Source organism: Limanda limanda, chromosome 14, assembly GCF_963576545.1.
Source record: "Limanda limanda chromosome 14, fLimLim1.1, whole genome shotgun sequence".
Lineage (NCBI taxonomy): Eukaryota > Metazoa > Chordata > Actinopteri > Pleuronectiformes > Pleuronectidae > Limanda > Limanda limanda.
In genome coordinates, this window is record NC_083649.1 from 20,743,240 (window position 1) to 20,761,074 (window position 17,835).

General features: G+C 41.9%; 2 protein-coding genes across 2 annotated transcripts in view; one reads left to right on the top strand and one right to left on the bottom strand.

Moving 5' to 3' along the window:
* The first annotated feature begins 1,170 nt into the window (after positions 1-1,170).
* Positions 1,171-13,876, top strand: trpv1 (transient receptor potential cation channel, subfamily V, member 1). The gene is made up of 16 exons (XM_061086407.1): positions 1,171-1,265; positions 3,033-3,263; positions 3,433-3,590; positions 3,688-3,840; positions 3,952-4,089; positions 5,415-5,713; positions 5,866-6,042; positions 6,132-6,287; positions 6,656-6,751; positions 6,840-6,910; positions 8,552-8,717; positions 8,808-8,874; positions 9,104-9,435; positions 9,530-9,651; positions 11,675-11,796; positions 11,903-13,876. Exons 2-16 carry the CDS (start codon positions 3,055-3,057, stop codon positions 11,995-11,997), a joined length of 2,361 nt encoding a protein of 786 aa, XP_060942390.1. The 5' UTR covers positions 1,171-1,265; positions 3,033-3,054; the 3' UTR covers positions 11,998-13,876.
* fam222ba (family with sequence similarity 222 member Ba) overlaps positions 12,834-17,835 on the bottom strand; it is a 29,220-nt gene continuing 24,218 nt past the window's right edge. The window contains exon 3 of the mRNA XM_061086408.1: positions 12,834-16,542. Within this exon, the coding sequence (XP_060942391.1) occupies positions 14,816-16,542 (1,727 nt within the window). The 3' untranslated portion in view covers positions 12,834-14,815. The remainder of the gene's footprint in view (positions 16,543-17,835) is intronic.

A 17,835-nucleotide genomic window follows, 5' to 3' on the forward strand; every position in this document is an offset into this window, starting at 1 on the left:
AACCCTTTGGACAATTGATATTATTTCACTGCATCAGGATCAGCTACTATTGTGATTGTTTCAAGTTCAATATTATTACCAGAGTGGACGCATATTCCTCCTATATAACTATCAAAGTGTTTCCACTGAGCCATTAAAACATCTCTATTGCTCATTAACGCTTGACATTTGATACTGAGAAAACTCTCTCAGTCAGGATTCAGTGATGATGACTGAATATACCCACTGATCTGATTGGACAGTAGTCTGGCAAGTTGACATGTTTTGATCTGATCACTATGAAGTTAACCTGTGAGCCGTGCAACATTGGCCGCCATTGGTGAATGGTTAAAAGTGAATCGGGGTCATGGTTCACATCACAGACTGACCCACTGATGCTTGTGACTCCCTCAGCTGGTGTCGCTGCAGGTTGGAAGTGCTTTGCTCAAGAGCTGCACAGTATCAGTTGGTTCATTCTGTGATTATATTTTCATTAAATCTTATTTGCTTAATGCCCCGATTTTAGGACAAACTTTGGTATAAAGGATTTTTTTTTGTAATCCTTAAATTGCTATTTAAATGGATGATCACTGCACTTTCTTCTCCTTCTTGTAATTCTAAGTCTTAATGTATGGTTTCAGTGTGACTTTCTACTGCTTCAGTTCCACATTTTGCTTCAGATGAGGCTCGATGCAGATTATGGCAAACTGTCCTTTCACATGTAATATTTTGAGCAGCCATGTTCATATTTTATCTTATAATAGTGAATTTATATACACATTTTTCCCGTGTGGAAAACAAATATGACATCACTAATAATAAGGTTGTTTGTTTACTACTCAGGTAGGATTTTGTTGAATCAACTATAGTTGATATGGAAATAAGTTTCTGTCAGTGCTGCTCACGGCTGAAGTGATGTACTTATACAAATAAACATTTTTTTAAACTATAGTGTTATTTAACTCGTCCAGATTATTGTAGACATAGTGACCATCATTATTTTCTTGGGCACACATTTCAAAAGTTCAACCAGACACAATGAAGGACGTCTTGGTGACCTGTGTTACTGTAAAAAAAAATAAAAAATGAAATAAAAAAGGAAGTAACCGTAAGAAAGAAACCAGAACTTGTATGCAGAAGCTCTGCAACCACACACTCAGTCACAGGACCACAGCTGCGCTGGGAACACACACTGCCGATACTGTGAAACTAACGAGAGGCTGATGTGACACAGGAATAGCTTCAGCAACTTTAAGGACAAGTGGCAGAAAAACAGAGCAAAAAGGGTAAGTTTCTCATGAATATTTTTTTATTTTCAGAGACACATAACAATCTTTTAAATTCTTTTCTTTCATGGGAATTTCCTTCCAGCTAAATGTTACAATGGAGTACTCGAAATATAACAATGAAAACATTGCAGAAAGCTGCTCTGCTCGCGACTCGCAACTCATCATTGAAACACATTATTGTAATGTTTACAATGTAACACATCATAGTTGCTGACGAGCCAGGGGAGGTCAATAACAGCATCCTATTTTACACAGGGCTTCACTTAAGTGCTCTGATATTCTCCAGGGCGTGTCACTCAATCTGCCTCTAGCTTCCTCCTGCTGTCTTATCTCTATTACATGTTGCGGGAATCTCAGGACATACAGGACCATAGGATTCACACGCCCAGATCTCTGCTCCTCTTTGTACGCTAGTTTTCGACTAATGGATCAGATTTTTGATCAAGAAGACCATCTGGAAGAGGGAAAAGAAGAATTATTGCTAGTGAGTAACCGATATGTTATGGCTTTGTTTGATTGTTTTGATTAGATTGAGTCAGGTCCAGAGGAGTATCTTCAGCATCCTTACATGAACAAAGCCTAATGTGTCTGAGACCTTTAAGATCGTATTCTGCACAGCTTTGATTATCGCTTAGCTTTGATAAAGATACAGAAAATCAGAGGAAACAGACTTCACAGATGTGACTGTCTCTCTTTACATTATTATTTTTTTATATTATTGTAAGAAATAATACTTATTAATAATCAGTCTATTTGGAGTATTCTGCTGAAAACCCATGCAAATCAAATCAAATCAAAAGTAATATAATAAGAGAATATTTAAAAAATACAGAAGGAAATCAATGCATCGTGTGATGCTTCTGAAAACACAAATTTCCAAAAAACACGTAATGCATTTCTCAAATCCTGTTTCAATTAAATAAAATGTTTAATTTGTCATTCAGATGGGATGTCAAGAATATATTTGAATTTGATATAAGTAAGATGGTCTTCCCTGTCTCTACATTATTGTGTCTGTCAGTCTTGTGATGATCATGCAGTTTCCAGAGTCACTGATTCCCCATTTTCTTGATAAAAAGGGGAACAAGAAGCCGCAGGAGACGTGTTTCCATTTTCCTTAACATGCCATCTTCTACATCAAAACTTTGGACCAATGTGATCGTCTGAAAAGCTGGATTGGATTATTCCAGAAGTAGCTGCGTAATCGTGTTGTGTGCACTGCTGTCATGGAAATCTTATAAATACACTCCTTTGTTAGTCAGAGGGGTTGAGCTATCACATGTTTGTCTGCCCGTGAGGTGTGGTTAATACATTCAGACTCAGCTGATACAGACACGTTGTAACTGATGTGTAAAGCACGAACACTAAACATGTTGTCCTGCACTTTTACTTTCTTTAAGGAGGGTATGTTTACACCTCTGTCTTTTTGTTTATTGGTTTGTTTGTCTGTGGGTTTGTTAGTTTTTAGTGTAAAAAGTCAGCTATGTTTGAGAGAGTGATATCTATCTAAGTTTGTGCAATCTGCTGCAGCTTGATTCAATTTAAAGGAACTGTTGCACCTTGTCGAGATTATTCACTCTTTCCAATATACAAGCAGCCTTTTTGATTTGAGAAATCTCAGATGCTGGAAGAGATTAGTAAGATATTGTATTCAATATTCTTTTCGATCTTTATAATCTTTGGGTGGTTCATAACTCGCTTACAGAAATTGTCTTGTGCACTATTCAAAAGCCATGTCCACTTGTGCCATGTCTCCACATATAGAGCACTGCAGAGGGAGGTAGAGATGAAGAAGTCGGAGATGTTTGGCTTCTCCCTGGAAACAGACGACAGGACGGAGGAGGAGAAATCGCGGCAAACAGCAGCAAATAGGAATGGATTGGTCTCAGCTTTGGGTTTGGGCAAGGAGGCCCCCATGGCACCAATGGACACTGATTACCAGGAAGAAATGGAGGAGACAAAGCCGAAACTCAGATTCAATCTCAACTTTAACAAGTGAGGTTCTCCATGCCTTGATAATATAATCCTACCTGTTTTTAGATCACCATATCTCAGCTTCAGCGTGTCATCAAGCCCCACAGAGTGGACTCATGTGGAGCGGCTTGACCTTTTGACTCATGTATGCCTCTAACCCAATTTTATTGCTTGATATTTTGCATTGTAGAGCGATTCAAGGTATAGACCCGGACAACAGCAAGAGAACAAGTCAGACATTTAACATTGAAAGGCTGTTTGAAGCAGTGGCCAGCGGAGACGTCAGAAAGCTGGAGGGCCTGCACCTGTACCTGTACCAGAACATGAAGAAACTGTCCGACTCCCTCTGTGAGTGTGTCAGAACCCATAGGGCACCACACTGTAAGCTGTTGACCCGTCTGTATGTGTGTGTATTTACTCCCTGAGTGTTATGTTGCACCTGCAGATCAGTCGTATGGCAAAACCCCCCTCATGAAGGCTCTCCTGCACCTCCGAGATGGCAAGAACGAGACTGTGGAATTATTAATTGAGATTTCAGAGAGTCTGGGCGACATTAAAGAGTTTGTGAATGCAGCCTACACCAGCAGCTATTACAAAGGTACACTTTTTATCTGTGAATCTAAGAGCTTGAAACACACAATCCTTTTTTTTAAGGGACCCCACTCTCTCAGTCTTTCCTAGTAAACACAATGATGTTTGACTCTGACAGGTCAGACAGCTCTCCATATAGCCATCGAGAGGAGGAGTATTTCCTATGTGAAATTACTGGTCAGTAAAGGAGCAGATGTCCACGCCAAAGCCTGTGGAAAATTCTTCCGGCCACATGACAGCCCCTACTTTTACTTTGGTGAGTTTACGCTGCTGCAGAGCGAGAAGTACAACTCAGCATTTGACAGTCCTTGTTGCTGTCTTAGCTGGGTTGTTTCTCTGCTGCACATCAACCATTGAGTATATCAATATCCAAAATTCAGTTTCTTTGTTTTCTTTTCATGTCATCAATAATAACTGTTACTTTCTTAATCAATGCCAACGAAGGGTATAAGCTCAAGACACTGGAGTACTAATAAATTGCCAATTGAGTATGTAATTAATTTTTAAAGACCACTGTGTCCTAGAAATCTTTGACACTAAGTGCATGATAATATTCATTATCATTATTATTAATTGTGTTTTCGTCAGAGATAAAGCACTGGAAACACAGAGTCAATGTGTTGTCATTAGATCAAAACGAGCCTTTCATATCTTAATCAGGAGCTGTTACAGCGCAGAGCCCATCATGTTGTTTCTACAACAGCTCGGAGTGAACAAACCAAAGACTCTGAAGAGTTTCTACATTACTGGAAGGGTCCTCGATTGGAAAGAGTGCGATCAGGGCATACTTATGCAGTCAGTTGCAATCTATATCCTCACCGCTAGATCCCGCTAAATCCTACAAAATGGACCTTTAAGCACATATTGAAATAACTCTGATGACAACATTAGGGTTACATAAGACAAAAATCTGTTTTCTTAGGCTGAATTTCTCTTGTAACAAGTAAACTGAACCATGTGTGAAAACCAATGATGAAACACTAACTGTAAATACTAAATACTTTGGGCACCTGCTCGTAAACCTGGTAGCACGGGACGCCCTGCACCCGGAGGCTTGAGTCCTCCAGCAGCGGCTGCAGGTTCGGTTGTGACCCAGCTCTTTGCTGCACATCTTTCCCATTTTACGGATAAAATTATAATAATAAAATAAGAGTGAATTTCCAGAGTTAAAGTAATACTAATAGATCTTAAGGAGTCTGGTTAAATCTGGAACATGGACTGATGTAAAAGAAAAAGTTTATAGAATATACTCTGAAGGGTCATTTCCATCCATCACTGTCCATTAGAGATAACCGGTAAACTTGGTTCTATGAATAAGACTGTGGTAGGGATTATACAATACAGTATTTGTTTGATAAAATTAATTAATAATCTGCAACAGTTTTTAACTGGTCAGTAGTCATAGAACTATGTCTTTCTTTCTGATGTGCTAGTCTCAAAGCTCTGCAGTCAAAGGTCATGCTTGTACAGTCATGAATTGAATGTCAAACCTTCTCACATGAAGAGTTTTAATAAATAACACAAACACAGGCTAAATAAAGTCCAGCCACTGACTGAAGACCCTCTCTGCGTCATCCTCAGGTGAGCTGCCTCTGTCTCTGGCCGCATGCACCAACCAGGCTGACGTGGTGGACTTCCTGTTGGAGAACGAGTACGAGCAGGCGGACGCAAAGCTGGCAGATTCTCAGGGGAACACAGTACTGCATGCTCTGGTGGTGATTGCTGACAACTCCATTGAGAACACAGACTTCATCACCAACATATACGACGGCATCCTCAAGACCACTGCCCGATTGCATCCGAAGCTGAAGCTGGAAGACATAGAGAACCACCAGGGGCTAACGCCTCTCAAAATGGCTGCCAAGACTGGCAAGATAGGGGTCAGTAGAGATGTGGCTAGATCATTTAAGAGGTTTACATATTCCTGCTGCCTAGTAGTGTGCTCCAGACAAGTCTACAGTTTCAGATTGAGTGTTTAACTGCCAGGACAACAGACAATGAACCTTCTGGCTTTCCTTTCATTTGCCTGCAGCTTTTTGCCCACATCCTGAAACGGGAGTTCCAAGAGAGCCACACCAAACATTTGTCCCGTAAATTCACCGAATGGGTTTACGGGCCGGTCAACTGCTCCCTGTATGACCTGTCCTCATTGGATTCCTGCGAGGAAGCCTCAGTCATGGAGATACTGATCCGCGGCAGCGACATTCCTGTGAGTTCTGGCATCAAGAGCCCAGTCAGGGCTGCTGCTGCACCTGTCATCCCGTTCTTCAACATCTTTCTCCTCCTGTTTCCTTGCAGAACCGTCACAATATGCTTGAGACGGAACCTCTGAACCGAATGCTGGATGAGAAGTGGAAGAAGTTTGCGGGTCCCCTGTTTTTCGTCAACTTCCTGTTCTACCTTCTGTACCTGATCATATTCACACTGGTCGGTTACAATAAGAAAGAATTAAAGGTGAGGTTCCGGGAACTAGATTGAATATAAAGATGGATAACGCTTCTGCACTTCCTTCCACTATCCTGAAATGAAGCTAAAATACCCATGATACCAGTGCCACCATCTTGCACATATGGAATAAGAGTATGCAAAGTAGCGATCGAGGGGTGAAGCTATCTTTCAGAAACAACTTTTTTGTCTAGTTCATGCCCAATTTACTACCATGGAGGGGGCCAAATATATGCATCCAGCCGCCAGGTGGCAATCCTGGCGCTTTGGCTCCATTTCTAGGGAGCCAGCAATGTCGTCCATCTGTAAATACAGTCTATGATCCATCTGAGACAGACCTGTGCTGATGATGCTGACCTTTGACCTCTGTTCCACAGCTTCGGTTTCGCCTCGAACACAACTTGAACGGTTACCTGTACGTTTCAGGCCAGCTACTGTTACTACTGGCAAACATCTATTTCTTTTTAGGAGGGGTATGTGCTCCTACTCTAAATCTTATCACTATCTTGTTGAGAATGTATTGCAGTCATGTGACTCTTGCCCTTTTTCCTAAATTCCCAGATAATTGACATGTGCAGGAAGCGACCAAAGCTGCAGACGTTGATGATCGATGGATATTATGAGATTCTTTTGTAAGTAAAAATGTATTTCTCTGTCTGTCTGTCTATAAAGATTTTCAGACGGTCACATGAGATTTTTAATCACAAACTCAGCAGCCAACAAATATCATGTTTGCAAGATATTTTTATTTTCCCTCCTGTACAGAGGGTCACTTCATTTAGTTGTTTTTCGTGGATGTGGAATAGGGGCCATTTTCACCAAGCTTCACAGGAACAGGAAGGGAGGGGAAGCTGCAGCCAGTGAAGCGTTTGTTTTGGTCAGAGATGCTGGTGCTAGTGCACCATCTAGTGGGAGTGAATATTACACATTTGAAAATAGTCATTTAGGGGGTGGCCATTTCTACGGTCTCATAGAGGTGGGTTTTTGGATCAATGTTTTCATGCATTAACTAGAATAATAACACAGATATACACATAGTTCGTATAAGAAGTGTTCCAACAACTGTTTCACACATCAAGTCAGAAACGGGTTAAATGTGGCTGATTTGGTCACCAACATTTCTATTCATAATAGAAAATAAAGTCAGATAAGAAAAAAATAATATAATTTAAAATAATCTGGAGGAAACTATGCATTTCATCGACTCACTAAAGTCACCTGCTTGATACTCTGCCAACAATGGAAATACCACAGCACTTGTTTCCTGTACATACCGTCATAGCAGTGTATTAATATCAATCACTTCAATCACTGACAAGTAAACCCCTCGACTACATACAGGAGATCCCGCTTACACTCGTCTTACAGATCAGTCAGACATTTTGACTTGTCATCATTGGAAAGTCACAGGCGATAACATCAACAATAGGTCCAGTCCTATTTAAGTGTAGATTATGACAGTTTGAACAGGAGCCAACATGAACAACACAAGAACCCTGAAGCAGCTTAGTGGAATGGAGCCGTTATTAATGGTTTAAATTATTTCGACCTTGTGTCTTATCGTAAATGTTGGATTCATCTGTAAAATGTTTTGTGTATTTGATACTTGCTTGATTATTTTATCAGTCTAAATCCCTTTCTATAAAACTGGTTCCAGTTTGACATTAAAAGTCTTTTTGTTCTGTTGCTCAGCCTTGATTAGTTTATAGTCACTGTACAATTTTCAATACTACTACTAAAAGAACAACTCACTATAAAACACAAACAGTGAATAACACAGGGGATTAATGAAACAGCGCACAGACCAATGACATATAATCAGCCTCATATGATCTTTGAAAGTATGTCCTATATATGTTGTTTTACAAAGTAAAAACATACAAACCTCACTGTTTTATGTTTGATAATATAGATTTGCATCGTTGCATCGAGTAAATTATTTCGTCTGATTGTTTGTCTTACAATTAGAAGGATTGTGCAAAAACTATTAGACAGATTATTACAAAACATGGAGGATGGATGGATGGGATATCGATCAGAGTGGAACACATTACATTTTGGTGCAGATTCAGATCAAAGGGGAAGTTCCAGGAATCATTTGCCTTTTTTTAACATTGAGAGTTTTTCATAATTTCCCCTTGATTTCTCTGAGAATAATCCATTTATCTAAATAAAAGTCCAGATCTAATGAATTTAAATGTGGTTTCATAAGGGGACTGCTGCACTGAGTCCTAATTTAAAATCAAAGTTGTGACCTCTCTACTGTTGGGCAGTTTCGTGCAAGGCTTCCTCTTCATGATCTCGGCCGGGCTGTACGTGTGCGGGCAGCAGGCGTACCTGAGCTTCATGGTGCTGTGTATCGCCCTGAGCTGGGTGAACCTGCTCTACTATTCCAGGGGAGACAGCCACATGGGCATCTACAGTGTCATGATACAGAAGGTACAGTCCACATGGCCTCAGCTGTGTCACAGTGAACACCGCAGTGACCACTCTCATCCCTGAAGCCTCTTGTTTCCTCTCTTTTTGTAGATGATCCTCAGTGACATCCTGCGATTTCTTTTTGTCTATATCGTCTTCCTCTTTGGATTTTCTGCAGGTATTTGACTTTTCCTCTATGAATGACAAGAGACATTCAATACCATCTCACAATACTTTCTGACTTGCAAATAGAATGCACAAATGAATATCATCATAGTTATACTTACCTTACATTGATTTGAAAACTAGCTCTCTCCTACATTTTCAAAATAAATCCCCTTCACAAACAAATCAAAAGTACATTGAGATAAACTTTAACATCCCTCTCTTCCTGTCTCCTGTCTCAGCCTTGGTCTCCCTGCTCAAAGAGCCTCCTGTGAAAAACGAAACTGTAAAAACTGGTAATACGCGTCTCTATGCTCCCGTCGGTGCTGATGAGGAGTGCCTGAAACCCAGCTACTCCAACATCACCTACACCACGCTGCAGCTCTTCAAGTTCACCATCGGCATGGGCGACATGGAGTTCATGCAGGACTCCGAAAATATGGAGGTCTTCTACATGCTCCTCATCTCCTACATCATACTCACCTACATCCTGCTGTTCAACATGCTCATCGCCCTCATGAACCGCACCGTAGAGAGGATCCAAATGCAGAGCAGCAGCATCTGGAAGCTGCAGGTGAGTGAAGCATCCAGAAGGTTTCCACTGGTCGTACGAGTGACTTCATCTAGGCGGCTGTGGTTTGAATGAGGTGCTGTGAATTTGGTTTCAGAGGTCCATCACCATCCTGGACATGGAGAAAAGGCTGCCTGGTTTCTTGAGGAGGAGGTTACGCTGCGGGGTGGAGAAGAAACTGGGCACGGCTCTTGGAGATGATCGTCGCCGGTGTTTCAGGTTAGATTCTGCTTTGCTCAGCTCAGACAATTAGTGACCAAAATGTTCAATAAGGTTTCAGACAGTGAGTAGATTACAATAAGGCCCCAGATAGAGTCCAACAGCTGTATGGAGTTTGTGTAAATTTTGTTAGTTTGATTTATATGCATGAGTAAATGAAGCATATAGAAAGATGAATATTAAGCACATGAAGATAAGAATGTCACTAGAATTGTGTAACAACAGTTCTGTGAGACATGAGAAGTTGGAGGAGCAAAGACACTGACGTCTTCATTCAGTAATTAATTGGAGGAATAGAAAAGGAGAGAGACGAAAATCCCAAAAAGGGAGAAGAATTCAGAAAGATAAAATGATCGACTGAGCATGTTCCCCAAGGCACTGGGCCCTAGAATATAGATAGAATGTTCAAAATGTAAGTCATATCAATTATATCAGGTTGGATGGTTTAAAATTTTACAAGAGTGAAACTCAGTGTTCATAGCTCTGAACAGTCTCCTTATGAAAGTACATTTAAATTCACTAGATTCTGATTTTTATTTGGATTTGCATCAAATTACACACATTATGTATCAGTCACTTAATCTGATTTTATTTTAATTCAATATCCATGAATTACTTAATTAGAAATATACGAATATATATGTTGAGAAACCCCCTCTCATGATATTAAAGAAAGTGAAAAAAGTTCCTTGATCCGCCCCCTGATCCATATCCACACAAAGGTTTTCAGTGTTCTTTCCTGACCCATACCACATCCTTCCACCAAGTATAGGGCAATCAGTCCAGATTTGGCCTAATCCTGCTAACAAACAAACATCGTTTAAGTAGGTAACCAAAACTCCAGCACATGTAAACTGCACTTTGACCATGTTAAGGATGTGGCTCTAAGGATGGGAATGTTTATTTGTCTCATCAGCAGCTCGATGATGCCATGAATCTCCTTTATCACCACCATGATGTTGACCTTTGGGATTTTTATGTCTCAACGACCAGTGAACCAATTCCTGTTGAATTTAAAACAGATTCCACTTTTGGTGATCCCCAGTTCATCTAGCGCCATCATTAAGCCAAACGATTTCTTGTCCAATACTTTGGTTTAAAATGCAAATACATGCAAAACTCATCGGCCCCAGCTGCTCCTGCTTCTGGTTGCTGCTAGTTTGCAAAGATGTCCGTGCTAACATGCAAAATGGAGGAAAAATCACACCTGCTAAATATCAGCGAGTTAGCGTTGTCATTGTGGGCATGTCAGCGTGAGGAGAGAAGCATTTAGCTCAAAGCACCACTGTGCCTAAGTGCAGTCGAACACAGCTGCAGTCTCGTCACACACAATATTGATGTCCTGTCTGGTAGAGACTGGAAATCTCTGATATCTTCATTACTTCAGTTGATATAAAGCTATACATTTAGCAAGATCCTATTAATTTAATCTGATTGCACAGTAAACGAGGGGAAGACTTTTATTTCAGCATGTGATTACTGGTTGGTTTTTGGGGCTGAATAAAGTGAAAGCATCATATGTAATCTGCAGTGTGCATTCATTGTACATGCTCGGTAAGAAAGCAACAGGCCAGAGTAAGAGAATAGTAGTGGTACCACTCAGTAGTGCTCATATTTTGGCTCTAGTTGTGATGGATGAGACACAATATCCTCATGTGTGTACATCATTTTGAGTCCTGGTGTGTTGCGTGACAGTGAGATGTGTTGACATAGTAATATCATCACATGATCTAAAAGTTTGGCTGCTATATGGCATTTACGACATTGTCTCTTATGTTTCAAGATGTAATCTTTTTTAAAAGTAACCCCTCAGATTTATAACAGAAGAATAAAAACCTGCAGGAAAATGTGAAAGCAAAAGCAAAGGTTTGTGCTTTAAAATTTAACAAATGATGCAGCTGTGTGCGCGGGATCGATTTAAGTGCAGCACACTGTTCTTCACTAATTTGCCTTCTCTGATGGCAGATTGATGTGTCACACAGCGGACAGTAATTGGAGCATGTGTCTCTTCTTGTCGTCTCAGAGTGGAGGAAGTCAACTGGAACAAATGGAACATCAACCTGGGCAAAATCAATGAGGATCCCGGCTGCTGGGATAGTTTACACCAGCCCACACCAGACACTCCGCTGCACAGACCAAACAGAGGTGCAGACACGGTTCGAGAATAGAAAAAGGCCTTTTTCTAATCTAGTAATCCACTGTGGCAGGAAAGTGATCTGCCCCTGCTGACATTTCCTCCATCTTTCCACAGGGAGGAGCTGGAGAGGCTTATTCGGGGACGGCAGTAGGCGATTGCAGACACATCAGTCCACAGAGATGAGTTTTCTGAGCAGCCAACCGGTCTGAAAAGACACAGCTCAGGGCTTCACTCAGCCTGACTGACCTGAGTGACGAGGCATTCAAACCCAAAGACAGTATTCACTTTCAGCTCTACCTTCCTAAATGACCGATACTCCACTGTCAGCTTGACTTTAAATGGAATCTTTGAGGCAATATCTTAAACAGGGACAGTGACGAGAGAGAGATTGTTGACTTTCATCTTATTGACTGTTAAAAAGAGAATTTATCAATGCTGAATGCTGTAACAAGTGCTGCCTATATACCAAAGAAACCATGCATTTAAAACCGATTAACTATTTAATCATTCTGTAGATGTCACCTATGGCTCCACCTAAACAGGATGCATGTCCTCTGTCTGCAAAAAAAGACCACATCCAAAGGCACGGCTCAAAATCCCTCAAGGGGCAAGATGGAGCACGAAGGTGCTGATCCTGCCCTCCTGCTGTGTGCCCTTTATATGGGTCCCATTTTCATCACAGCCAGACAAGCTAAATCTACTGCAGCCACACAGTCCCGCAGATTTCACAGCTTGCTCTGTCTACTCTTCTTCCTGTTTCTATTTGGCAGAGCCGGGCTCGGATAAATAGTGTGAAAGCACAGCAATAGGTGCAGCTCTGACTGCCTTTAGCACCAGCTGTTGGTGTAGATCGACCCTTTGGACCATTCAGTCTCATGTTAGACAAGCATGTGAATAACTGACCTACCTGCACATGTAATAGTTAAAAGTTACTAAGCTGCAGAATGAAGAGAGCAATAGAAAACATGCAGTTAAATCATCTGTCGTTAGTTCTAACGTGTATAAAAATGTTCCAGATAATCCAAATTTACGGCTCAGACTCATATCAAAGCATAAATTAGAACTTTATTTTATTATTACAATATTACAAAAAGAGTAGCACAACTCTCACGCACTCGCCTCTTATCTCTAGTACAGAATGACACAAAAAAAGGCTTGTGGACCTTCTTCCTTTTCACAGCAATAGTACAAGAAACAAAGGAGAAAATAAAATTTAAATAACAAGCAAATCAAGTATTATAAATAGTCACAACTGCAAACTGAAGCTTTGAAACTTGAAAAAAAAAAAAAAGTTACAGCCCTGTAACTACACATTGCTAAAATATATAATTACAAAATATTACTCCTTTTCTCGCTTTCCGCAATAAAGAATTTCTAAGGAATTGTCTGTCTATTCAACAAAACATCAAAATAAAAAGATCAGGAAGAAAAGAAATGCTATTTCTGTGTATCCTTACTGTCTTCCTTCACCTTATTGTTTGGGGTTTTCGTCAAAACCATGCTCATTTGCAAAGGAAAGTCCAAGGACCAAACACTTAAGGCTTTTTAAGGGCTGTTAGGGAGTTAGGTGAATAAAACATGGGCATCATTGTGTTTCTATACACACACACAACCACTCTCTCTCAATCTCTCTCCTACACACATACACACCCTGAAGTCTACCCACATCAGCGGGCAACATTCACACACAATCATTACATTTTTTAAGTTACAGTAGTCTAGTAGGTAAGCCAGTGTACAATAAAATAAACAATGCATTTGCTGTTTCACTTTAAACTCAAAAGGTCAGTTTTGTTTACCTCCAAGTGATCTTGCAAGTGATCAATTTGGTCTTTCCAGACAGACTTCACATCAAAATCAGTAGCAACTACACATAACTTAATCCACTTAAGTTCCTTCTGTCTGGATCAAAACTCTGGCTCGACTGGTAGCTCGATTCTATGGGACATTTTGTAACACCATCACTTCCTATAGTCCAGAGTTCTGTCCTTAAAACTAACCGATCCCCTTCCATAATCTTCTCAACATTCAAGTATTACATTTGTCATGTTTACAAAAAAATGATCTGAAAAGGAAACAAAATAAAATGGCATCTTCATAACAGTGTGTCTTTGTGAACCTGACTTTGGCCGTTTGAAGGTATGAGAGTACTTCACAATGTTGTTGCCAAACCTTCCTGGCATTAACAAGTCTTTTTTTTAAACACCTGAATTCATTGCAGCATTGTAAGCAGAACAGAGCATCACCTATTTAACATATTTGCTCCCTGCTGGATCACAACTATGTACATGCAACTTGATCACATGTAGCCTTAACCAATAGAAAGGAATCAATGTTGAAAAGTCCCATTATACAAATAAATAGTTATATTTAAAAAGAATAAAACCACTGTGTACGTGTGCATAACGCAAGCTGTACTACTATCTCCAGTGTCTGATCGCTTTGCATTGAAACAAGATCATTACTCTCTAATGATTGTGTTCAATCAAGCTACTACGAAATGTGAGCATTGACACCAAGATTAAAATTAGTCACTTGTCTAAAACAAAATAATCCTGACAAGACCCTGTAAAAACATCCATCAGAGTTTTTTAATGGGCCATCTATTTGTTTTTCTTCTTCTTTTCTTACATGCATAAGAAAATATTATCGGTAGGTCTTAAGTTGAAATAACACAGGATCTGTAGATCCAGGCACACAAATAGGCAAGTATGATAGAAGAGGAGGAAGAAGGGAATGACACACACACAGTACAGACATGTACACACACGTACATGAAAAAGTTCCCTAAAGTGCTCGATAAATGCACTCAACAAAAATAAAAGTAGCAATTGATCACTTGCAAGATTTATTTTTAAAAAAGAACAAAAGAACAAAAAAATACTGTTCTTCATTAAATATATTAATTTACCCTCTTTAACATTAGCGGTAATTTGCTTAAGTTATCAACTCAATTTTCTTCTTGTGTTTCCTTTCTTAAGACTAAACAAAGGGGTTTGATAACTGTTGTGTAGACAAGGCCATAGCTTATCTGTACCCTGGGTGCTGGATGAGAGCGGTTCTGCCATCCCCAACCTCTGGACCTACCCTGCTCAGAGAAGGCCTGTGCATCTTGCCCATCAACCCTAGATTCTGATCGCAGAAATAGGGCGTCTGGAAGTCCCCACCCAAGTAATCTGCTGTTTGTATCAGAGTAGTCTGGGCGGAGGAGGAGGTGGAGGAGGAGCTCGCTCCTAGCCTGTAATGGGTAGCCCCAGGGGGCCCACAGTCTAGTGTGGTGCAACCCCCTGGGCCTGCACCATGGAATGGCATGGCTATGTCCTGAGACCCGGAGCTGTCACTGTTGGGTGTGGGAAGGAAGCTGCTGTTCCAAATGTGAGACTGGAAGTAATGACCATTAGTGTAGTGAGCCATGGGACCAGGCATGCAGTTGTTATTGACTGGGGGAGAGGGGGTGGGCCTCTCTACAGGAGGCTTCAGTGTGTAAGGCTGACCCACACACACCTCTGCGGGGTAGCCCATGCCCTTAAAATGGAAGGTGGGGTCCCTGGAAGGCTGCTTGCAGATGTGGGTCCCACCATTTTGAATGTGGGGTACATGAGCCATCTGGTGCGGATTCCAAGAGAGCATCTTCTGCTGCTGTGTGTTATGTTGTATCTGTTGTTGCTGCTGATTCTGTTGTTGATGCAGATGATGCTGCAGTTGGTGCTGCTGCTTGAGATCAGTGTGGCTGGAAGGCAAGTGGTTCATAGCAGTCATGCCGGGTGGAAGATGAGCTCCCATTGGGGCCGTGGCTTTCTCTTGAGGGCAAATAATGCAGTTGGGTGGGGGGAAGCCAGGGGTGCCAGGGATGCTGTGCATCGAGACCCTGGAGCAGGCGCTGATAAGCAGGTTCCGACTAATAGGGCTGGGGTTGGCGATCTGGCCCTCGCACATGGAGGTGGCTCCTGCACCTTGGGCTCGAGCTTGGCAGAACTGGTTGATCTGATGCACAATGGTGCTCAGGTCGGCCTGGCGGCCATGGTGCAGCCCAGCAGCCATTGAGAGTGGAATGGTTGAGGTAGAGACTGTAACATTAGGAGGTGCATCGCCATCTGGTGGCTTTCTGCCCCCCTGCAGACAAAGTGGCGGCTGCTGCTGCTGCTGCTGCTGAAGGTGCTGCTGCTGAAGCATGACAGTGGGGGGCCCCTGGGGATGGCCAAGAGCTGGGTGCTGAGACATAGTCTGAAGTCTAGGTGGGCCCTGAGGGTGCTGGGCCATATGGGGAGGGTGTCTGAGGCTCTGGCTGTGACCCTGGTGCTGAGGAAGGGGCATCTGTAGAGCCTGAGGTGGGTCCTGTTGTTGAAGGGTTAAGTTATGCTGAGTCACGTGAAGGTTCGGCAGAGGTGGGTGGTGATTTAAAGTGCTGGTCGAAGCCACTTGGTAGGGTCCAGTGGGATGGTTCATGATGACTTCAGGGTGTAAGCGTGCCCGGCTGCCGTCAAAATCTTTTAGGACGCCTTTGACTGTAGGCCCCTTGATGACTGCAAGGAGGCCTGTCTTGGCAATGACCTGAGACGAAGGGTAAGGGCTGTAGCGCTGGCCTGACGTATCCAGCCCGTTCACTGTGCGCCGCACGTGGTTTCTCTGGGGGACCTTGACGCTGTTAGGGAATATTTTGATGGTGAGGGGGTGGTTGGCAACCTTCTTAGCATATGCATCCAATTCTGCAGGGGTTGGAAACGGACTGGATCTCATCCTTTGTGTGGTGTCCCCTGTGGAAGAGGACAGGACAGGTCAGAAAGCAAGAAGAGTCAGAAATTAAGTGAGATGAAGAGAATTTGAGAGAAAGGCACAATGAGAGAAAGAGAGAACAATCCAGTGTATATGGCACAAAAGAGCACTTCAGTTGTAATCTGAGCAGCTGAGGGGAACTTGATTTGGAAAGCACTCTGATATTCCATACCTCATTGCTTTTCTCTAAAAAACCCTAACAGCTCTCATCTCATGAGGGAGAGAGATTCCCCATCTCATTCTCCACTGAACTTCTAGGACCAACACGTCCAAAAATCCAATTTTGTGTTAGTGTCTGTGACTCTGAGGTCAGGAGCTCTTAGTGGGCTTAATTGACGCAGCATCCGGGCAAACAATAAGTATACCGGTGGAGGGGTTGCTGTGCTGCTTGCTACTGACTCACAAAATAAACAAAGAGCGAGTGAGGCACTGATAGTCCCCTGTGGCTGCTTTGGGGAGAAGAAAAGAAAGAGATAGACGTGGAGAGCAGAGCTCCATGACAGCAGACAAGTAATCAGACACAGCAGCAGCGTCTCTGATCTGCGGGAACACCTCCCAGGTCTCAGCTCACAGACATTTGTTATACCTGCTAAGCACCGTGGTTAAATTTAACTATGTCAACCTGACAATGCGAACATGATTATGTGTTTGTGCATGTGTGAAGGCAAGGGTGTGTATCATTCAGGAGCCTGCTTAAAAGAGCTAATGTGTCAGTGTCATGTACATAATGTACCTATTTTCAGTCTGAGTCTAGAGGTTTTAACATGACGTGTGCTTACTGCTTGCTACCACTCATTTAACTATCCCCATAAATGTCAGTTATGTCAGTATCCCAATAAATGGCAGTAAATGGCGTATTTGTTTAGAAATGTTCTAGTCTTTCCACTCAAAGTGCTTAATAGTACGGTTTTGCTATTCATCCATTCACACTCATTTTCATTCAGTGCATCTATATGTGCAGCACTTCCTCTATCACACATCACATCAAGTTGGGGGTCAGTATATTGCCCAAGGACACTGGCACACGGAATGGGGAGACTGGGATCGAGCTAATGGCCCTCTGGCTAGTGGCTGACCCGCTTTACCCTCTTTGCCACGGCCACCCCCGAATGACAGGCTTGTCTCCCTGCTTTGCTTCATCTCACTGTCCTGATCACCTTAGCACTTCTAATCTGACCTACTTTCACCACAGCTTTGACAGACACAAGCGATCACTTGTTATTGAGCTACATTCAATTTTTGTTTTGATTAGAGGCATTTTTTGTTTGGGTAAA

Excerpts from the sequence above, each read along its gene's own strand:
- trpv1 (XM_061086407.1), top strand. The coding sequence starts at position 3,055 with ATGAAGAAGTCGGAGATGTTTGGCTTCTCCCTGGAAACAGACGACAGG. Across the intron at positions 6,911-8,551 it reads GGATATTATGAGATTCTTTT|TTTCGTGCAAGGCTTCCTCT; the intron begins GTAAGTAAAAAT and ends ACTGTTGGGCAG. Across the intron at positions 8,875-9,103 it reads CCTCTTTGGATTTTCTGCAG|CCTTGGTCTCCCTGCTCAAA; the intron begins GTATTTGACTTT and ends CTCCTGTCTCAG.